Source organism: Euprymna scolopes, chromosome 14 (assembly GCF_053919585.1).
Source record: "Euprymna scolopes isolate OS-2025 chromosome 14, ASM5391958v1, whole genome shotgun sequence".
Lineage (NCBI taxonomy): Eukaryota > Metazoa > Mollusca > Cephalopoda > Sepiida > Sepiolidae > Euprymna > Euprymna scolopes.
The window spans coordinates 51646714-51671049 of record NC_136495.1 but is presented as its reverse complement, the minus strand read 5'-3'; the positions used below and the strand labels follow the sequence as shown (position 1 = coordinate 51671049).

The window sequence follows — 24336 nt, the reverse complement described above, 5'->3', positions numbered from 1 at the left end:
CAAATATATAACAAATAGATGTTATCAAAGGCGAGATAAGCAACTCCTCTACCTAGTTAGATAGGTTGTATGTGTGTTTTAACGTATTTTAAATTGTTTATTCGATTCGAAAAACAAGTAGTGCCATGTTGGTTAGTTAAACTGACGACAAGATGCTGTAAGAGCTGACTATAATATGGTCGTCTTCAAGTTCAACGTAAAAAAGTTCTTGATGAGCCGTTCCCCTTAAGTAATCCAATTTACCAAATTTCCACTACTAACAATTACTACGCCATTATCCCATTGACCACTGTGTACACTTATTAACCCTTATCCTCGAGTGGCCTCTGGGTCTTGATAAGTGATGACTCCTTTGTAAAAAAAAAAAAAAAAAATCTCGCTAATGGCTCACAACTCGAAAAATACACTGATAGAAATGCACCCAATAAATGTCACGGTGACACTCATCCAGTTAAGTAGAAGAGTAACTTATCTTGCCTTTGATAACATTTATTTGTTAAAGATTTGTTTTTTGACAACTTATTCTTACCTCTGTAGATTGTAATACAAACCCAAATTTTATTTTAATAAAAAAGCAAAAAACAATAATATTTGGCTTTGTTTATTCCGTTTTCTGATGACCGTTCTGCTCCACAACGAATGCCCTGAAAATGTCCCCTCTGATTGTTTACCAGTTTTAAAATATGAAAACGAACTGGGCTGTTTTTCAAAATAACAATAACCTTTCTCTCTGATAGGTTTATAAAAATAGTGGTTGATGGGCAGAAATCAGCTCATGGTATCAGCTCTGGCGTCCCTTAGAGTTTCATCCTCGGCCCAACTCTCTTCCTGATCTTCATCAATGATCTCCCAAATCACTTCATAGGCATTTATGGAGATGATACTACTATGGCAACACTTCAAAGGCCAGAAATGATCACGCTCTGATTCTCTTTATTTTGATCTTGAGCATATTCTGCAATGTGGAAAAAGGTGGTTGGTTAATTTTAATGCATCTAAAGTCAAGCTTCTCTTTTTCCATCTGACTCCCCATCTGGCCCTAATTGAAATAAATGGCTTTCGTTATGGGGAAGCCCAATGTTTAGACACGCTTCTTGGTCTGACCTTCACTCCTGATCTGAAATGGAGCACATACATCAAATCCATTGCCAAGGTTGCCAAAAATATGGTTGGATCATTCTATCGCACAAGTAGATACCTCACTGCCATTACAATCCTCTATCTGTACAAGAGCTAAGTAGTCCCAGGATGGAGTACTGTTGCCACATCCGGGCAGGAGCTGCTAAAAGCATCCTATCCTGTGTTGAGAGTTCAAAACCAGTGTCAAAATTTGGTAGGTGATACCCTTTTCTCTTCCCTACACTAACCTAAACTAATCCGAACATAACCCTAAACTAAGTTTTAGTTTGTAAAGTCACTTTATTGTGGAGAAGCAGAATTAAAAAAAAAAAATACCCTCACCCTTCTAATTGACATAGTGATTCCCTCACTATAAAACCTAAAATACTTTCGAATATTTTTTTTAGTTAAACAATTCTTATATATTTCATCCTTAGCATTGCCAGGAAACTGTTCCTGCTAGTTATTTATAAACCTAGCAGGTAATTAGGTGGTGGGGAGATAAATGCGCAAATAGCCAACCTTGCATATAAACACTGGGCAAATTTTTCAACATCTGCTACTTTTAAAAACCTTATTATCTATTGCATACTAAACTCATGGTATTACTATACTAGTCTCTATAGGGTCTATCATCATGCACACATATTTTAAAAATAATTTAGCAAATTTTTATCTTTTCCAAAACAAAATCTGTAAACTTTTCTATAAAAACAAATATTATGTAGACAATGTTTATATAATTGCATGTGGGTGCTTATACAGACCCGCCCACAATATTGACTTTGTCAAATCTAGCAACCATTTATTACAGCTGAAAAAAAAAAAATGAAAATGGGTACTTCTGCAGGATACAGATCATGCTATTTTTTAGATAGGATTTTCAAGTTAAATTCAATTTTTATGGTACTTTTTGTTTAATCAATTGTTAGTGAAAATACAGAATAGTTACAAAACGCCCTCTTTTCCTCATTTTAAGAATTGGTTTCTAAATAATGCTCTTATTCTAGCATGGTCCATATTCTCCATCAGTACCAAAAATGTTTCTTCGGCTTCCATTTCAGAAACCTGAATTTAATTTTGTGGTGTGGCTTTTTGATTGTTATAACTTATCAAATTTTAAGGCTGCCTTGGGGACTGACCTATATCAGCACTCATTATGTTTTTTAAAGTCTTTTCACCCGCACCTTAAAATGTATTCATATATAAAAAAGTTGAGTTTGCAAGATTTTTATTTTTATATTTGTTTTTGATGTCTATTTCACTTTTACTTAATTTTATATATGACTAGCCTGGGTGCCTGGCATTGCCCGGGTGTTTGGAGGTGTGTGTTGAGCAAAAAAAAAACGTTGTAGGCAGGCAAGCTTGAACCCGTGTCATGAAGGCGGAAAATAAAGTGGAGGTGTGTGTAAGGGTGTTGGTTAAGCAAAAAAAAAAAAAATTAGGAGTAGTAAGCGAGCTCAACCCGTAACATGCCAGAGGAAAAGGAGGTAAAAAAAACAGTCTTATCGATGCGCCTACCGCAATTATGACGTCACGGGTGGTTGAAATAGCGTCGTTGACGCAAGGTTTGAATGACTTGCAAAAATGTAGACGAAAAAATCGATCCCTCCTTGTAGAAAAGAGCCCAGTTGAAAGTGAAGGTATTAATGTTTTTAGCAAATTTTTCGATATTTGTCGTCCGAAGGGTCAAGCTTCAAAACGATACCGATCTTGTGAAAATCCTTCGCATCTGTTGAAAGTTTTAGACAGACATACATGCAGATGAGATTTATATAATAGACTAGCCTGGGTGTCCGGTGTTGCCTGGTAGTTTGGAGGTGTGTGTTGAGCAAAAACAAAAAAAAGAAAAAGTCGTGGCAGGCAGGCTTGAAAGCGGAAAAGAAAGTGAAAGAAAATCAGATGTCTTAGCCGATGTCTCCATGACGCGACTTGAAGTCAAAAGCGTTCAAATTAACTGAAGTCAATCCAACAGTGATGATGACTTGCTAAAATGTCGGCGAACAAAAATTGATACCTCTTTGTACAAAACGGTCAAGTTTAAGGTGAAAGAATTAATGTTTTTGGCCAATCTTTTGTTATTTGCTGTCAGAGACGTCAAGCTTCAAAATGATACCAATCTTGTCAATATCTGTCGCCTCTGTTGAAAGTTTTTGAGAGACATACATACATTTAAATAGACAGGTTTTGGGTAAATCAAAACAAAAGAATAAGTGAAGACTTCTTGCCCGGGTGTTTGTGTCGGGGGTGGGGTGTTTCGAGGTGTGCTTTTGGTTAAATAAAAAAAAAAAAAAAAAAAAAAGACGTTGCCTGGGTGTTTGTGTCGGGGGGGGGGGGGGTGCAGTTTAAAAAAAAAATAGTTTTGGTAGGTAAGTAGGAAGGATTGAACCCGAAGCCTTGAGGCGCTGTTGGAAAATAAAGTGTGAAATAAAACATGCGACGCTAACCACTGGGCCAGCAAAAAGTAGTAGAGGAAAGATGTTTGAATTTATTTAAGCACTAGCGAGGGGTACCCGGCGTTGCCCGGGTGTTTGGAGGTGTGTGTGGAAACTCCGGGGGTGTGGGGGGGGTGTTAAAAAAAAAAAGTAATTATGAGGATCGAACCCGAACCGTGGAGGTAAAGTTGTAAATTAAAGTGTGAAAAAAAAAACGTGCGATGTTAACCATTGCTCCATTGCGAGATGCTAATGGAAACACGTTTGAATTTATTTCATTACTTGGATTTGGCAGGTGCCCGTTTTAATGAGTTAATGAGGTCAAACTAAGTTTGACTGCGGGATAGTATTGTATTTACTGCTGAACGCTTTTTTTCCCCCCAAGATGTTATAGGAAAAAGACTAACCCACATGCGGCGAGCGACAAATGTTGAATATTTATCTTTCCGAAATCGAGCAAATTAAATAGACAGGCGAGCTTCAATGTTAACTGTGAGATATTACGATTTATATGTGATATAAAAAGCTTTAAAAAGTTGTGAACCGACCGACCGCTTCTCTGAAAAAAGCCTTTTGTAGACATACAGAAAAAGCGAACACACATACATACATACATTTTCGCTTTTATATTTATAGATTAAGAATTGGCAGGTGCCCGTATTTGACTACTTTATGAGGTCAACTTTGACTGCGGGCAGTTTCTTTTTTTTGTTTTTTTTGTTTTTTGTTTTTTGTTTTATTATACGAAAAAGCCGAATCCAGGCGATCGAAAAATGTTGAATATTTAGCTTTTCAAAATCAGGCAAATTAAATACACACACGACCTCTCCCCCTTGTTATCTTGTAGATATTATCATTTAGACATGATATAAAAAGTTTTAAGGAGCGACCCCCCCCCCCCAAATGTACATACACAAACATTTTCGCTTTTATATATATAAACTAGTGAGGGGTACCTGGCGTTGCTCGGGTGTTTTTCGGTGTGTGTGGTCAGGCGGGGGGAGGGGAGGTTGTTAATGAAAACCTAAGAATAAGCGAAGTAAAAAACAAACAGAAAAACGAACGTTAAAAAACCCTGTTTAGCGGGGGGGGGGGGGAATACCCGGCGTTGCCCAAGTGTTTGGAGGTGTGTGTGGTTGTTAATAAAAACCTAAGAATAAAAGAAGTAAAAAAGAAAACATAAAAACGAACGTTAAAACTTAAGCGGGGGGTACCTGAGGGGTACCTGGGGGGGGGGGTAATCAAACATTGAAAAAAAAAACTAATGTAAGGCAAACGAACGATGTTAAATGTAAAAATTGAAAAAAGAAAACAGAAAAAGGAACGTTAAAACTAAAAACAAAAAAAAAAAATATGTGAAAAATGGCTTAAATAAGCCTGTTTCGATATTAAAATATAAAAAATCGGTGGGTACCCGGGTGTTTTTGGGTGTGTGGTCGGGTGGGGGTGTTTATGATTATCTCAGAATAAGCGAAGTAAAAAAAATAACAGAAAAATGAATGTTACGTAAAAAATGACTTAAATAACACTGCTTCAATATTAAAATTTAAAAAATCGAAAAAAAAAAAAAATCTTACACCACGATTCGAACCCAAAACGTTTAGATAATGACCCAACGCTCTAACCAACTGAGCTAACATGACATACATGAAATTTAATCAGTTCTTCAACTATTTAAACTAAATCAGGTCATGACGTCATCCGATGCATGCGTAGAACTGATCTCGTCATAAGAGGACGGTTTTTGTTGACTCATCTTGGCACATCTCCAAATTCATTCTCGAGCACTCGACGCGTTCTTGCTTCTGGAATGGTGTGAGCAACCTGGAATCCATCTGGCAGACACCTTATGCATATGCAAATGGACATGAATGATAGTTCCCTGTACTAATCTTGATATCTTGGGCTATTTGGCGAATAGTAATGCGCCGATCTTCCAAAATGGCAGCCTCAACTTGACGGACAGATGCCTCATCAATGGCAGAAGAGGTGGGGGGGGGGCGACCAGGTCTGGGAGCTGTTTCCACAGACTTCTGGCAGTGTTTGAATTCATGATGCCAGCATTTTGTAAGATCATATGATGGAGGCATTATCACCATAAGTTTCTTTCATTTCATCAAAAGTCTCCTGTGGTGTGTGTCCTTTCAAATACAAAAACCGGATCACTGCTCAACATTCAACAGGCTCCATTTAACACCTGACTCAGTTCAAACACCTGTAAAACAGAAACCACAATTAGTTCAGAGCTATAATTTGCCACATAACCCATAGAGATATAAATCATTGCACATGCAAAATTTAAAATTTCTGCTTGATCAGACAACTGGAAGTGGGTCAGGGGCATTGTGACCTTTCGACGTTGTCCTTTACACGCCCTTGACCCCTTGATCGCAGCCCAGTTATGATCTGCACCCTGGTCGGTACAGTTATGATATGTCGACTGGGCAACCAGGTCTGCCAACCGTTAGTACGTCGCGTCACCCAGTGAGTTCTTCGTGAAGGCGTTGGGGATTCTTCTCGGATGCTTGGTCCTCAAGGCCTGTTCTCCGTGGATCGTCTAGTTATCCTGGGTGTTCGTTGACGGATACGGTGTCACAAATGGCAAATAAAGAATGTACATATATACGGATCAACGCACATCAGCAACAAAACTCCGGAGGTTAGTTAATATAATATATATTTCGGAAATTCATAAAAGAAGTATTTACAGCATATACATAGAGTTGACAATTAATTCAAGCAAGCAGTTAGTTTTACAACTGAGCTTCTGTTGTTGAAATACCTGGTCGGTATTGCAGACTTTGCGTAATTCTCATTAAGTAATCTACACGTTATAACCGTTGAGTTATCAGGCAACAATGAGGGGGAGAGAGAGAGAGAGAGAGGTGATTCTGCCGAGACTTATCTCTCTTCTTCTTCTTCTGACTCTCTTCCGTTCTTCACTGACTACTGACTTAATCTCTAATTTTGCACTTCTTTTATAATACAATTATGGAATGATGACGACACCCATGTTCATCATCGACCAATCAAATTGCTTGATTATAATTCGACGGGGCCTTTTCTCATTGGTTGATTATACTTCGACAGGGCCCTTTTTCATTGGTCCATTTCCAAAATTGGTTTGACTCCTCCCTTAATTAACGCCCAACTTACACGTTGTATTAATTAACTCCTCCCTGGCTTACTAATGGAATTTCCCCCTATCCAGGAAAATTATTTTTCCTTTGAATTAAAGCAAATCACGCGATTTTATTTGTTTTAAAATTATCTATTGATCTCACCTTTCGCTTTGATAATTCAAAGGGATTTTAGTTTATCTTTGAATTAAGTTCTGGTTGTCGGCCATTTTATTATATCAGACGTTTTGTTTACGTCAAAAGACCAAGAATGCATTTGTCGCTTTGAACTTATCGGACATTTCCCATCCGAGCAAAAACATTTCATAAATTCCCTTTTTTCGTTCGACCTGATTCACCAAATGACAATTCTCGATACGTTATTTTATTGTTTTGAAATTTCGGACAATTCATTTTTTTTCCTCTCCTTTGTTCTAAACACAATGCCGAGTCACTGCGTGTGTTTCAAAAACAACCCGACTTTTCAACTTGTCAAATTCCCAGGCCAACTTTTGGCTCATAGTTTTGCCAATTGCGGGTGTGAAATCCCCACCCCTCCGGCTACTGTACACTATGATTTCGGCCATTGGAGATCAAACGCCTGTGTATTTTGGCTAACATATTTTATGCATTCTTTTTCGCTTTTGATGTCTAGAATGTAATTTAACTTTTCGCTACAAAGGCAATTTTGCTGCCGCCATTTCAACAACAGACTTAGCTCAGAATTTATTCACTCTTCCGGTTTCGGGCTCACCGTCACCAGTTCCGGTTTGTATACCTCTGTAAATAAACGTGTTTTATTTCAGTCCCGTTACATCCTCGTTAATCTATAACAATCCATCCATACGAATATCACAGCATGGTGTCAGAAGTGGTTGCAAATAAGTTATAGACATCTACGGTTATAGTAGAAAATTCCCCCCCCCCCCCAAAAAAAAAGAAAAAGAAAATAAACAAAAAAACAATCCAGTCATCAGTCTACATGTGATGACGGTAAACAGGAACTAAAAAGTAAGTCACGATATAAAATGAATCTGCAAAGTCACAGACTGAAGGACATAATATGAAAAAACAAAAAAAAACAGAAACGCTGTCGAAAAACGTCAGAACAAGACCCTGTTAAAGGTAGGCGATTCACTATTCATATTGTTCATATTGTTTTTCTAAACCAACAACAACAAAAAAGATAAATAAACTATTGCTCTTTATAAACAAATAACGTATGCCAATAAGTCAATTTGTAAATCAATAACAAAAAAATTAAAGAAAAAAATAATTTTTTTTTTCTAAAAAAAAGAACAAACTATTGCTCTTTAAAAGCAAATATCGTACGCCAATAAGTCAATTTGAGAATCAATAACAAAAAAAATTTTGAAAAATAAAAAGAATATTTTTTTTTTCTCATTTCTTCTACGTGTGCTAATTCACCTTATTAACAATGGCCTGTCAAATACCTCCCCCCGTCTATGGATTGGCAGAGTACCAATTTACCAAAAGATTTTGACAAATTCGTTCGACAGGTTATGCTGCATTTCAACGGACCTCTCAAGGACGTAAGTGGGGACGTAAAAATGAATTATCTGTTGCTATGCTCGAGGATAGAAGGCCAAGATTTGAGTGACACATTTGAATTCAAGGCAGGTGAAGCGTGCAACGTAGAAAACTACATTAAGAAATTTCATGTGTATATAGAGCCGAGGTCAAACTTTTGTGTCATGAGATACCAGCTCCTACAGTGCCGGCAACAACCTGATGAACCAGCCCAGCCAAAAGAGATTAAGGCAAATAATGAAACAGTGCGAGTACAATCTCCCCGTCAAGAAAACCCTACTGGTCGACCTTTTTATTTTTGTACTGAACATGAAGTCCACACAAAAGACATTACTCAAGGAAGGAAAGAATCTCAGCATCGCAGAATCACTACACGCTGCAGAGACAGAAGAGGCAACACCGAAGCAGGTGGAGGCAATACAAAACACACATAGTGCACTGCAGATCCCCGAGGAAAGAACAGAAGATGCCCATGAAGTAAAGGCGGGGAAGGAATATTATAACAAATGTTACTTCTGTGGAAAAGACCATTACAGAGGCGAATGAACAGCAAAAGGAAAAACCTGTGGGAAGTGCCGGAGGACAGGGCACTTTGCAATTGTTTGCCGCACCAGACACAAGACTCTATTTATAAGCAAAATAGACCTCCAAGGTCGACAAAATCCCCAAGACAGAAACGCTCATAACATAACAACACACAGCGATGAAGAAGACGACTACTCACCAAAAGAGGCATACTTCCATATGATATCAGGACTCAAAACAGCAAAATCGCGTACCTCAGCATATGTGGAATTAAGAATAGGGAACAAAAGCTCCCAAATAAAAGTAAACGCGAATGTGGACACAGGTGCTATAATCAACCTTATCCCTTGGGAACGCTTCAAAGAACTCGAGCATGTACACCTTCAAGACACTCCTATACGACTATTCGCCTTTGGTGGTGTTCAAATCGACCAAGTGGGTGTATGTCACCTAGGAGTCAGATATCGCGACAAGTTTACAAGTACCAACTTCCATGTAGTAAAAAGTGATGGACTCGTGCTACTTGGCCTCCAGACCTCTAGGAAACTTGGACTAGTGACCCTTAATTTTACAATAGGAACCAATATATCTAAACAAGACCACACCACTTCATCTGCAGTAGCGCAATCAAAACCAGAAGGAGATGCGAAAGAAAGAGAACGCATACTCAAGGAATTTCCTGATGTATTCAAAGGTATTTGCTGCTTACCAGGGAAGCACAGCATTAAGATTGACCTGTCAGTACCCCCAGTAATACACCCACCCCGTCGGGTACCAATAGCCTTGAAAGAAGAAACAAAAAAGTGGTATGACCGAAAGAATAGCCATGAACACACACATTTACATAACCGCCAACAAGTTCATCTTCAGGACAAAAGAACCAGACTCTGGGAACCTGGAAAGATTGTGCAGATAACTGCAAAGCCAAGGGCATACTTAGTAAAACTCACCAATGGTGGAATCCATCGCAGAAACCGGTAGTTATTAAGGCCAACGAAGGGCAAGGTGGACAACACGAAATGCCAGCACTAACGGAAAACTTGTTGTGGCACACACCGAGTTCCTTACAATCATAACACTATCCCAGCACAGGGTCCAAGGCCAGCCAGTGGTCACCCATCATCCCAAGCACTCATCCACCAGTTCCATCAACACCTGCTAAACTACATAGATCGAGCAGGCCGAGCAAACCCATCCAGAGGCTCGATCTGTAACATAGAACAAATGAACTATCTCCCCCATCCACGCCACCTCTCCAGCCCATTACAGCCCAACGTACTTCTCCTTCAATAGAGAAGGGAATGTTGTAGTATCTAGCCCTCCTCCCACTCCTTCCCCATATCCCCTCTTCCAGTTTCGGCCTCACTGTCACCAGTTCCGGTTTGTATACCTCAGTAAATAAATGTGTTTCATTTCAGTTCCTTTACATCCTCGTTAATCTATAACAATCCATCCATACGAATATCTCAACACCTACAAATACAAGTTTTTAAAACATTTTCATTTGTGCTTGTGTTTTTTCTTGTTTTCTTTGTTAGCAAATATAATTGGGAAAATCTTAATAAGTAAGAAATTCAACGGGCTCACTGAATTGGCTGATACTGTCTATTTCCTATCATGTGTCATGACATCGACACCAAGCAATGGCTCAGGTAGATTAATATATGTGATCTCCAGAAAGTTTTAAGAAATAAATAATGTTAAAAACATAAAATTTTATTTTAATATGATACACCTAAATGATAAGTCAACCGAAAAAAATGTAGTCGCCATCTTTATAAGCAAACTAATTCAGAATGAACTGAATGTATAAAAACTCAAATTTTTTTTTTTAAGTAATTATTTATATATATATATATATATATATATACGAGCAAACAGTTAATAAAACATGTTAAAAAAAACACTTTGAAATGAGTTAAAAACATATTTAATCTGAAAAGGAAACACTAGATAAGTGGATAGTCCTTAATCCGCGGAGTTTCGAAGAAATACTTTCCTTCTCATCAGAGGGTAGGAATTAGCAAAATGCGGGATTGGATTTTGCATGCAAAAGTATTTGATGAAACAACAAGTAAGTCAAAGATCTTACTTGATAACAAAAAAGTGAAGCAGAGGGAATATGGTGAAGAAAAAGGTGATTACACGTGAATGGATAGTCTGGTGGAAGATAAATAATCCAGTGACGGTAAAATCCAAATATATAACTTCAAGAAAGTTAATTAAATTTCCATTTGCACAAGTAAAATCCAAGGAAATCCCGTAATTGGAAGATGGTCCATAATAATCCAAAGGCAGAAATCCATGGAATAATTCACAAAAATGTGTACAAGGGGAAAAAAAGGAAAAAATTCCAATAATATTAATAAAAGAAAAATAAGATATGCTTTTCACTCTACTGCCGAAACATAAATATAAATAATGAAGATCAGGGAAGAAAAAGAGGAGAAAAAAAAATTAAATGGTGATAGAGTTAAATACAAAATAGAGAAACAAATGTCAAAATGACCCAGACAGGAAATGTTAAAGGCGCGAAAAAATATATAGGGCAAAATAATATAGGTCAACTGAAATGTACAGGTCATCACTTAAAAAAATGTCAGCAAGAGTTGTTAGAAGACACTAAATCGAAAATAAATAAATAATCTCGATATAAATAAAATGAACTCATTTTTTTCCCGTCTGATTTTGACCTTAATAGGATTAAAAATCAAGATATTTCATGCAAATATAATATGCACAAACGGCAGAACAATATCTGAGGTGTGTTATAGGCTTATTATTTCTCAAATTCCTCGATAATCTTAGATTTCTATACTTTTTCTGCTGAGAAGTCACGGCCAAAATCGGTTAAGATCAATGGAAGTGGTAAAATATTTTCTCTCTTATAAATTCCTCCTCCCCCTGCCACCACTTAACACCGTTTGGGGATCGTTCACAAGGAACAGTTGAGAAGAGAACACCGGTTTGGCTTCGTAGTTCTTTCATGTGAAGTTATTTAAAATCACTAAACTAAGCTACAGTGCTCTGTGGCGTAGTGGTTAGCGTGCTGGACAATTCACATTATATTTTCACGTTCACGCCGACCTACCGTAGTCGTTTTTTTTTTTTTTTTTTTTTTTTTCTCAAACAACTGGAATGGACTTTTCTTGGTGGCCGAACTGTTAACGTTGCAGATGTTTTTTTTTTTGTTTTTTTTTCACACTTTATTTTCCTACTTTTACTCATGACTCCGGGTTTGATCCTTCCTACTTACCTACCATAACATTTTTTAAAACTCCCCCCGTCCCGGAAACAAACACTCGGGCAACGCCGGGTACCCCCGCTAGTTAATAAATAAATAGAAAATAAATAAACAATAAATAAAAAATAAAATATAAAAAAATTAAAATTATTTAAGGGGAGAGAATTGCCGGTATCTGCAAATTCAGGAAATAGCAAGAAAAAAAGTAAGTAAATGCATATAGTAAAATATAAGTAAAAATACATACAAGATATGAAAGTGTGGGTAGATTGATATATTAGATAGATAGGAAAGTTTAAAGAATAAAGCAGAAAATGCAGATAAAAAACCGGCCATGCAAAGAAGAAATAAAGAATTAAGGTAATTAAGATTATTAAATTATAAAGTATTAAGAAATATGTAGAAAAAACGATAGTTAAAATTTTATATATCTATATAAAAGGTAAAAGCAATAACTATGTAATTTCAAAATTGCCATAATTAAATTTGGACATGTTTACAGAAAGAGATCAGTTCATTTTTAGAATTTATTATATTGTTACTTTGAGGGGAAGTAATTATAGTTATAGCTTCGGTTGTGCAGAGGCGACATGACTTAGAGCCTGGAGTATAAGACTTAACTTTTTTATGATGGTCCATTTGATTGAGAAGGGGGTATTGTTAAAGTTTTTTTAATTAAAGTGGTTAGAGAAGTTCCTTGGTTATTATTAGAATTATGGTTGTTAAAAGAAGAAATGTGGTTTGATATTCTTTTCGTAATTAATGTTGAAGTAGCGCCGATATATGTATGTACTTTATTAAAAGCTCGAGGTCTGGTATTAATATTAATTTGCTGATTTGTATTAGTTAAATGGTTTGAATTTTGTTCATAGTATCCAACAAATGGTGGGACAATGTCTGTATGAGGACTATTTTGGAGGGGATAATGAGTGTTGTTAGTGTTAGGATGATTGTTAGGAGAAATATTATTCTCATCATCATCATTATTATTATCATTATCATTATCATCATCATTATTACTAGTTGTATGATTGTAGATGGAGGGGCTGCTCGAGTGGTGTATTGGATTAGTAACTATATCAGACGGAGGATGGGAAGAAGAATAACTTGAAGATGAAATATTAGTGTCTGTTATGGGAGGAATGCGTGGGAGTTCAGTAATAGTGCAAGAATATATAACATCTTTATGGATGCAATCATTATTGAGTGGGCAAAGATGTTTGTTATTACAGTTAGTTTTGGGTTTAATTGGGAAAGGGATTTTTTGGGCTGATTTAATTTTTTTGTTATTAGATGTTAAGATTCTTTGTGCTAAATTAGGCACTGTTGAATATATATATATATATATATATATATATATATATATATATTTTAAGCCTTTCCATCCTAAAAAATAGTATAAAAATTTAGTCCTTGTTGAAATTGATGATCTTTTAAACCAATGCACTTCAGATGAAAAGATAATCACGTACTTACATGTCATGCCAAAATTAGTATAAATTTAAAAAATTACGAAAAATGATCCAGTAAAAAAATAATTACAAGTAAAAATAGAATTTATTTAGTTTTATTGTATGCTTTTTAATGTGGAAGAGTTGTGACCGATTCTGTATGACAAACTGGCTTATCTCCCTTGATTTTAATTAAGGATCTGCCAGTTATTTGTCATACCAAAGAGGGAGGTTAGAAAGAGAATTATTTCAACATGACCACCTCATATTGCGAGAAGCTATTTTGGTACCTTTGTCTTTTTGGGGCTAAAAAATCCCAAAGTTGACATTTTGGTTTGGATGCTTATCAATGTCACCAGGATGAGCTGGAGTCAAACTGCTGTCCATATTTGCTTAGAATAAATGTAATTCCAATAAGCAGCTATCACAAACGACCTTTCAACAAGATAAGTAGTTTAAGTGCACAAATCCAATGGTTCACTTTTACTTGTGTAGCTCCCATTGCTCAAAGGCAACATGCATTCTGCAGATTTATTCAACATAAGTTCAGTAAAATTAAAAATTTATATAAGGTATGAATTGTAAGAGTGAAAGGGATGCAGCTAAAAGAAAGAATACTGAAATCAATAGAAAGCTCGTTGAGTTACAGAAATTAGAAACTTAAGATTTCTGGAAAATTTATAACAGTATAGTAAATAATGGGCAATCAACAGTTCCCCCGCTATCCAACAACCATAAGTTTGCTTGGCAACCCAGAAGGTTAACTTGCTTGCCCGGCAGAAGTCACACTTGATGATTTGAAAATCATCCTTTCTCATGTTCATGATAGCATAAGAAACGCAGACATTTTGAAGGTGTGTGGGTCTGATCTCATCCCTGCAATACTATTAAAAAAAATGCCCCTTGAGGTTGTCCCAGTTCCATCCTAACTTAAGAACAAAGGCCTTACCACATATTGCTTTCCTAACTGTTTCCATGGTATCAGTTTTCAAGAATTCTGTTGAAAGAACTGACTCTCTCAATTATTGCTCTATTAACCTCCTTCCTCTCTTCACCAAAATCTTTGAATCCTTAATTGATCAAGCACTAGTCCACCACCTCATAAAATACTATACTTTTTTTCAACCAACAGTATTGATTTAGGCAATGTATATACCACACACTGAATAAGATGGAGGTAGGAGGGGTTAGGGCAGTAGCCCAAAATATCTTAGGCCTTTTGACAGGATTTGACACAGAAGTCTACTCATGAAAATTAAATCATATAGTATTACTGAACGAATACTTAATATAATCAAATCCTTCTTAGACAGAAAATCCAGGTTGTTCTCAATGGTCATGCGTCAAAACATGATGTAAATGTGGGTGTGCCACAAGGGTCGATCCTTGGACCTTTATTATTCTTGATATTTATAAATGACTTACCTGATAAATTGTCTCAGAGATGGGTATATTTGCTGATGATCCCATGCTCTATAACAAACATGAGGGGAAAATGAATGAACATATATCTCAGGTAATGGCTGAAACCTTAGAGAATGACCTCCAGTCTGTAGTGGAATGGGGGTGTAGGTGGATGGTAATATTTAATTCTGCTAAAACTAAGCTTCTTTCCTTTAATAACTACAAAAGACCTTCTCAGCGACTGATTGCCATGACAAATAACACCTTATCCAAGAGCACATCTTTCAAACTCCTCACTGGCAACATAAATTAGAACAAATAAATTGAAGACGCTGAGAAAACTGTTACAAAAAAGATTGATTCTTTCGCACCCGATAGTATTCTATATCTCTACAAAGCCATAATTTACCCATGCATGGAGTATTGTTGCCACATCTGGACTGGTGCATCTCCCTCTTTGACAGGATAAAAAAAAAGTCTCCAACCTAATAGATCCCCCACTATAAACCAAACTCCATCCCATCACTGCACTGTTGCATCCTTGTGCCTGTTTTGCAAGTATTATAATGGAATGTGTTCTGATGAACTTGTAGCACTTGTGCCCCCTCTATTTAAATACTCTTGACTAACCTGACAAGTAGCAAAATCCCACTCCTTCACTGTGGAGGTCCCTAGGTGCCGGAAAACCTTTTACTCTAATAGTTTCTTTCCTTAAACTACTATACTTTGGAATTCCTTCTCGGTCTCCTATTTCCCTAGCTTCAACTGACATGCAGAAATTTAAATGTAATGTGAGCAGACATCTTGCTGCTCAGCTTCCTACATAGTGTCCCTGCAGATATGGTCCCAAATAGTAACCCTTAACTCTAAGTTATGCCGTGTTTGGGGTGAATAAATGTAAAAAAAAAAAATTTTCATTTGTATGAATTGCATCAATTTATTCTTTTGCACTTGAGTTACCTCCCTTAGTCTGTTTCTTGAATTGTTTAAAGATGGCAACTATATTTTTCAAAGCTCGTTTTTATTTCGGTATTTCATGCATATAATGAAACTCGATTTAACTTGATACTTTTTCTGTCATTTGTTTTAGTATTATTATAAATTAGCTTAACCTGTGTACTGGCGTTATTCGATGGGAAAATGGCATAAAGCCAGAAGAGATTCGTTAAAAGAAATTAAACCATAGTTATGGTAGACTGAGCTAAATTTGTTTTGTTTTATTTTATGAAGTGGTCAGTAAGTAATGAATTGATGTCCTCACCAATAAAAAAAATATTAAAAAGCAAATTAATGTTTAAAAATGTGTATAATGACAAAAATAAGCAAAAAAAAAAAAAAAAAAATCGTACATGATCCCATACACTAAAGGAAAGTAATGAATAAAATATGTTTATGAAGAAATATTTCGTTTGTGAAATCATTTCAATAAAGAAGAAATCTTTCTAGACTGAGGTAATTGTTTTTAGGAAATGGTGGTAAGTTAAAAATTGAAGTCCCTACTAATAAGAAATCTTAATGACTAAAAAAAAATTAAAATATTTACATCTCCCTCCTCCACACTCATGCATTTACTCAAATAGGATTCAAATCTATATAATTATAAAACTCAAATGACCTTGTAACGATGTATGTAACCCACTTTCCGGTTTACAACATTCGGTTCCGCGTGCGCACATGACCTGCACACTGAAATATTAACATTATTTCGAAATTATTATTTAACATGGGAAGAGTAGGGTTTAAAATAACTTAAATGTAATACCGTAATACAGAAATGAACGATGTAAAAAAAAAAAAAAAAAAAAGCAGACAATATTAACAATTGTTTATTTGAATAATTTAAACGTGAAAAAAAAAACAAAAGAACAATTGGGACGCTGAAATATTAACGTTATTATTTCGAAATTATTATTTAACATGGGAAGAGTTGGGTTTTAAATAATTTAAATGTAATACAGAAATGAAAGATGTAAAAAAAAAAAAAATAAATAAATAAAAGCAGATATATCAAAATTTGAATTTAACTATAATAAGTGTTATGTTATCTGTTCAGTGCACATTTACCTATAAGTATGGCCAACCACTTATAATTCAGTAACTGTAAATTTTTTTTTTCCAAAATAATCAATTATAATAAACAGAACAACTCCTAGAAATCTATCTATATTCTTTTTTCATTTTAATATACTTTCATAGAAATGTTTCTGTTATGTCAAAAAAAACCCCTATTTTCTTTACGTCACAAGTGTCACACTCATGCATGAATTCCATAGCTAATATAATATACTGACCCAACGGGTCATGGGTAGTCTAGTTCTTAATAGCTTTCAACCTGCATGCTCATATAATAATTATCACATGAGTTCGCATCCCATTTCTAACCCCAATGTTTTTATTAACACATACGGTTTTTCTGTTTTCTCAAGGAAACATATAAAACCAACAGGAGTATGAAAATAATGATAATCTTCCATTGTGTGATGTAAAAAAATGATAATACATCAAAAAATGTTTTGAGGAAAAAAACGAGGCAGCTTTAATGAACAGTAATACACATTTATGAATATGAAAACAAAACAAAAAAAAACATGTCTATATGATTACTTGGCAGATCTATTTGTTAGCTTGATTGAGTCCCCCACAAAAGAAATTTAAAATATTATTGTATATTAGCTTTTTGCATCTTTTTGATGAAAAATTAAGAGATTAAAATTCAATTAAGGAAAGCATAAAAAGAAATAGTAGCATTAGTAACTACGGGAATAACAAAAAGAAGACTGTACATAAACATGTACACACACATTCTTTCTGCTGTTGCTTGATTATTAATGTCACATTTATAAAAAGAAGGTATTTATAAAATGAAATTGTTTGTTCAAAAATTAACTTAACAATCATCTACTTAAGTGAAGAGTCTGAGTTTTCTTAACTCTGTTGGAGTATGTGGTTTATAATAGATTAATAGTGATAACTAATGGCCTCGTTTTGAAAGAATTAAATGTGGCAACCATATTTAATGTAACAGAAAAGTATTCTGTAGTGTCTGATAAATTAAACCTATAGAATGAATGTTTATATCTGAATTGTCATTAGAAGTGAAAAGGAAGGGAGCATTTATTTTCATAAGGAATGAATTGCAGGTAAAATATAAAAGCATGTAAGAGAAAAGGAAATAATTACAGTGATTCATAATAAATGTAGACTATGAAATATTTGCTCCGGTAATATCTGAGAGAGTGAAAGTAGAAAACAATGAGTGAGTAAAATGTCTTACTACCACCTGTAAGTATGACTTATTTGGGAGAGTGAAATAGCTCAGGAAAATCATAGCAATTTAAGAATTATAAGAATAATTTCAGGAAAATATGCATCAGGTGCAAAAAGATAGCATAGCCATTTTGGATTAATGCATGGCTTTAGTTTTGTTTTTTTCCTATAATGTCTTTTGATAGATGGAAATAATGATCTGTTTTATTAATATAGAGAAGATTAACACCTTCTGCTAAATCAACTCCCTCTCCAATTAAAAAAACAAAAAATTCTATTTTTTACCTTTGTAAGTTATTATGTATAAACACTTTGAAAAACTTGATGTAAAGAAGAAAAATTAGAATGTAGAGTGGGAGATCAGTTTCATAAAGCTGATACCCCATTCTATATATTTTTAAATATATAGATATACAGTAGAGGCCCGGGATACGGTGGCTCTAGGATACATTTTTTTCAGGTTATGATGTCGAATACAATGTTTTTCCGGACCCTGGTTTTGGTATTTGCCCCACCTTACAGTGTTATTATATAATGCTATTTGATTATATACATGTGTATTATATGCTGTACTGTATTTTGTTATTAATTTTTAATATGTACTGTATAAAATTTTGCGTAGGCCCCGCCATACAGTGATTTCACCTTATGATCTTAACCCCGGAATGAATTAATGCCGTATCCTGAGGTTCTACTGTATCAAGATGTAGATATATCAAGGGCTACTGCCATAGTTTCACCTGCCTTATCCAGTGCTTGGTATATGTGTTCAAAGATGACTGTTAAGATATCTGCAGTAGATATATCTATAGATGTAATATATACATATATTTACAAACATCAGAAAGTGATAATAGTATAAAGGATTTAAATATTCATACAATGATAGTTTTGATTAAAATAAACTTGTGGCAGGCTGCTATTAAATGTGTGAGTATGAGCAGTTCAGTTTGGGTATTTCTTTCTGCCAAGAGTTGTTTCAAATAATGATTATTTGATACAAGGCGCCAGTGTGTGTTAAACCGTTGCATGCCCTTGTGTTATTGTAATAAGGAATTTCTGACAAAGTAAACTGAAGAGACAGTAATTTTTGTTTTTTAATATAGAAGCGAGAAGGTTTCCAGCAGCTTAATACAAAATAAGATTTATTTTTAATGCCTTTGTTGGATATACTATTAGCTTTTATTGTTGGCTCCAAAATATAATCGATTTTATTTGGAGCCAACTTATTATAAAATGTGCAAGCGGGGGGGGGGGGGATCTTCTGAAATTTCCAAAATGCTAAAATGTTCATGGAATCAACTGGAAGATTTTTGCGCTGTTTAACTTTAAAATTGGTGTGGAAGGTGATATTGTTCATATTTCATTACAGATGATATATATATGACATTCATTTTGACACTTTCTTTTTTTTTTTTTATGTCTTTTTTTTTTTCTCTTCCAGCTGACACATTGTCTGAAGATGACGATGATGAGTATATTCCAGGTGAGAATGGTGAAGGCATCAGTATAGCAGCCACGCCTCACTACAGTAGCAATTCTGATTTTACTCCAACACCTGGTGGTCCTTTCTCTGCACTGACACCATCCATGTGGCCACAGGATATACTATCCAAACTCAATAATCCGGTAAGTATGTTATTTTGGATATTTCCCCTCTCGTTATCTTACACAAGTCCAAATAGGAAAATCGATTTGGTGCTTCTTCTCCCGCTTCATTTTAACAAATATTGTACTCTATGGAATCTTTGGTTGATAAAAAAGAATGGAATACTTTTACTTTTTGAAAGTTTAAATGCTTCCAAATTCCTACATACCAATTTTTCAATTTTGACCGCCTAGCAACCCATTTTTCCGGATGAAAACCTATTAAAAAGTTTGAATATCCTATATACCAAATTTCAAGTTTGTAGATCAAAAATTTGTTGAGTATATAGGTTGAGAATTGTCCTTGCACGCATACACACACACACACACACATTCTGACTTACATAAAAGAGACAGACACAGACAGACAGAATAAAGATATTAGTTATTTCCCTTGATGATTTTGATATTTCTATCGTAATTGAAAAATGTTTGCATATTACTAGTTTTCTGGGCAGGACTACATGACTTTTTTTAAATAAACTGTAGCAATGTACATTATTATAGTACCAACATTCACAGATCACATGAATTGGAACAAATACATGGAGGATATTGTCAATATTGCTGCAAAGAAGGTGGGCTCCCTCTACTACATTATAAAACTACTCACACCTGACACTATTCTATATTTTTGTAAAGCCACCGTTTGCCGATGCATGAAGTATTATCACATCTGGACTCGTATATCTATCATTTTATCTCTTTCTATTGTACAGGATCCAAGAGAGTTTGCATTCTAATAGGTCCAGGTTTAGCAACCAAGCACCAACCCCTGTTTCATCACCGCAATGTTGAATTCCTATGCTTGTTTTATAAATAATTTAATGAACTCCTAGCACTGTTGTCCCCCTCTCTATAAATACTATTGACTAACTAAACAAAATCCCACCTCTTCACTGACTAGATTCTTATTCGAATACGTAGGCAAAACCACTCAGCTACTTCAAACAAATACAAGGGACATTCCACAAGTAATGCCTCCTGTTTTTTTTTTTTTTGTTTGTTTGTTTTTGTTAATTTTTTTTATTTCGCTCGAATGGATCAGAGAGGCTTACAAATTGCATTATTATAAAGACTCTCTCCTATCTTCATAGCTCTTCAACTTTTTGAGTTAAAAAAAAATAGGAGGCTTTACTTTTGGAACTACCCTTATATATCCCTTTCACGGCACATATCAGTTATCCATATTTTATGAAATATTCTTGAAGTTATCCAATGGAAACATTGAACTCAAAAACTATTTAGGTTAATAGACTGAAATTTTGCATGATGGTTACTCTTCTCAAAGGTCATCAGTCGCATACATCAAATTTGGATAAATTGGAAGTTCAAATTTTGTCAAAATTCTTTTAAAAGTCAAGGTTATTGTCATGACCTTGTTAACAGAGTCACAAGGAAAACAACACAGAAATAGAGTACCAAAATGTATTGACAGGAACATAGAAGTGTAAAGAGGTTTGTTTAGCCGATGTATAACCTTTGTTGGTCCACCAGATATCGACTCTTGCCACATCTCCCTCCCAAGCAGATTACTCCGAAAGGAGTATCAGTATTTCTTTAAATTTCAATTTCATAGACGGTTTCAATAGTCTCTACTGTTTGGAGGATTAATTGTTAAGGGCGAATTTTTTTTTCTTTTGACCTGCAAGAAGAACGTTTTCTCGTATATTACTCATGAGAATTTAATAAAACAATTGATTACTTGCGTGGGTAAACTCCGTAACAAGTAATTAAGGATCAATAAACCTTCCCTAGGACCACAGTTGTAATAATATATTAGACAAAGGGTGATATTGCCCAGGGGGTTTCCACTAGTGTTGCTGACTCGGACTGTCTGTTTTGAAGAGACTTCAGGCAGGTAAAACAATTTGGCAGTTCTTCCATATTGTGAAAAAACTGTTTGGATACTATTACTTTGCTGCACGTAATATCCTTGAGTTACGTTGACTGTCGGAAAATAATGTTCCAACACAGGGAAAAATAGAGTTGCGACTGGTACCTGTTGCAGTATAGCTGAACTATTTGTATCCGGTGTAAAATCGCTCACAGTCACATAATTACTTAAAACTAGGTCAGTTGGCAAGGGTGGCATCACTTTAGGTTTAACGATAGAGTACCCTGCCTGTTTTTGGTTTCTTGGTTTGTGGTCAGGCACTGTTTTTGTTAGGGGAGAGCTACTTTTGTTCATTCTACAAACAAATAATACATGATCATTGCTGTAATGGTGTGAGAAATGAACTCATAATTTCAACATGCAGTGGTTCCTCACTGAAGAAAATAATCTGTAAATGTTACATAAAAAAAGGAAACATTCGAAAGAAACAGGGCAAAAAGGACATTGTTTGCCAAGAGGCGCAGGACTGAAGGAGTAAATTATTTGTATTGAACTATGTAGCACAATATTACTTTCTGAGTATTTATTAGTATTTATTAGTACTTATTAATTTATCTCATTTGAGTTGGTTCTGTATTTAAAATACAATGGACACTATTTTCATAGAAATATTAATAAACATATTTGCTGTATGTTATAGACTTTTCTGTAAACAAAACAAAATATTTTTGTGCTATCCAGAAAAATATCAACTTTATGAAAACATACTTATTAAATATAACAAAATAATGACATGTTTGAGTGTGCAGAAAAATAATGGAGTCTAAATGTTTTTTCAATTTGTTATCTTATTAATGTTATGGCATTTTTGGAGTTTGTTCATATACAAAGAGAAATGTGATTTCTTTTTTTTTATCTTGTCCTTTTTTTTTCTTTTCTATTTTCATGATAGTTATTTGTAAATAAGTAGTTAAGATCAATTTTTTATTGTTTCTTAAAACAAAAAATGCATATTTAATTGCAGCCAGAAGACGCTAAAGGCCAGCTGGATTATCGCTATGATGAATTTGGTTTCAAAGTTGAAGAAGAAGGTGAGAATGTCTTTAATAATGAAATGCCTTTTAGCAGACCTGTGGAAATGATTTTTGAAAAAAATATAAATAATAATCATAATGGACATTGCCCAGATTGTTTGGTGATGAGAATTTTTTTTTTAAATATTTATTTTTAATATATTCATAATACTTTTATCATATTAAAAAATTTCATAGTTAAAAAAAGAGCTTTTCTACTGTCTCCAACTTTGAAGAATCCAGCGGTAAAATCATAATATTTCTGGTGTTACAATTTCAACATTTTATAGTGACTTACATGTTAAAGCTTCTCTTTAACACCTTATAACCATGTTGAATGAGGAAATGGTAACAAAGAAATGGTTGAATTTGTAAACATATACATGCATTTATTTCTCCCAGAAAATGCTTGTCAAAGACAAACAGATCCATGTTAAAAGTCACTTCACAGAATATGGATGACCAAAAAAAAATACACATTTTACACAAAGTAAATATGACTCATTTTGATATTGTCTGGAGAACTATTCTCTATATAAATACTACAATCACTAGAAAACAGCCATTCTGAGATGGTTACCTATGTGGGAGTCTGGTCAACAAACCCTTTAAAAATTTAGAACTGGAGTGAAACATGGCCACTCAGCCTTAGCCCAAGGATTTTGAATCTCGCATGTGTAGTGCAAGTTTGTTTTGTACTTGAAAAGTTCATATTTATTTTAGTAATAATTTAGAGGAAATAACTTGAATATCTTTCAAGGGAAATAACTCTATATATACTGAGACAATAAACCATTTGTTGATTAAAAAAGTTTTCCGTAGAATTTTCCACACTAAATTAAGGAGTAAAAATCGAAAAAAAAAAAAAAAAGACAATATAACTAAAACATTTGTGTCAAGAATATAGACAAAAACTAAAGTTGTAATAACCTCAGGAAAATGCAAAGTATACTTGTTATTTTTAGCACATGTCATACGGACTTGTATTTTGTATGTTCCATTTGAAATATTTGATTATTTTGAAAATAAACTCTGCTTAAAATAAATTTTCCTTTTAGATTTAAAGTGTGTGGGGGGATGAATAACAACATTTTCTTTTTTAACAATGGTTTCTCTTTTCTCTTTTAGATGGTCCTGAAGAAAATTCTAGTAAATTATTAGGCACTCCTTTTATAGAAGATCCACAGCATCGTTTAAAGTGGACAGCATACTTGGAGTTTACACACAATAATGAAGTTGGTGACTTGACTTGGGATAAGGTGACTATAAACAAAAAACCCTTGCATGATTAATAACTTTTTTTAAATATAGTAAAAAAAAAATGGTATGAAAAAGTGCTATTTGATTTACAGCTCAATTGCAGACATTTTGTTTGCTTTTTTTTGTAATTAAGCTTTTTATGTCTGCCTTTAAATCCTTTATTTTTGCCTTATCTAATTTGAATAATCCAAACTTGGGTTTGCCTTGGGTATATCTTTTGTGTAATACATTTTTTTAAAAGCATAGGAGAAGCTAAAAAAAAAAAAATGTCATCCATAGAATCGTTGATAAAATTTAGTCCTTTCTACAATCCAACCATATTTCAGTCTATGCCTGATTTGTTCAAGTTTCAATCATGAATGTTCAACGGTTTTTGTTTTATCACCGGGCAATGATATTGGGGA

The 24336-nt window shown here is 34.5% G+C and overlaps 1 protein-coding gene across 1 annotated transcript in view; it reads left to right on the top strand.

Annotated features, from left to right (window-relative positions):
- The window catches only part of LOC145293002 (small G protein signaling modulator 3 homolog), an 88213-nt gene that overhangs the window by 7416 nt on the left and 56461 nt on the right, over window positions 1-24336 (top strand). Inside the window, exons 2-4 of the mRNA XM_080139257.1 lie at window positions 19560-19744; window positions 22624-22690; window positions 23801-23931. Coding sequence (XP_079995383.1) covers window positions 19560-19744; window positions 22624-22690; window positions 23801-23931 — 383 coding nt within the window. The remainder of the gene's footprint in view (window positions 1-19559; window positions 19745-22623; window positions 22691-23800; window positions 23932-24336) is intronic.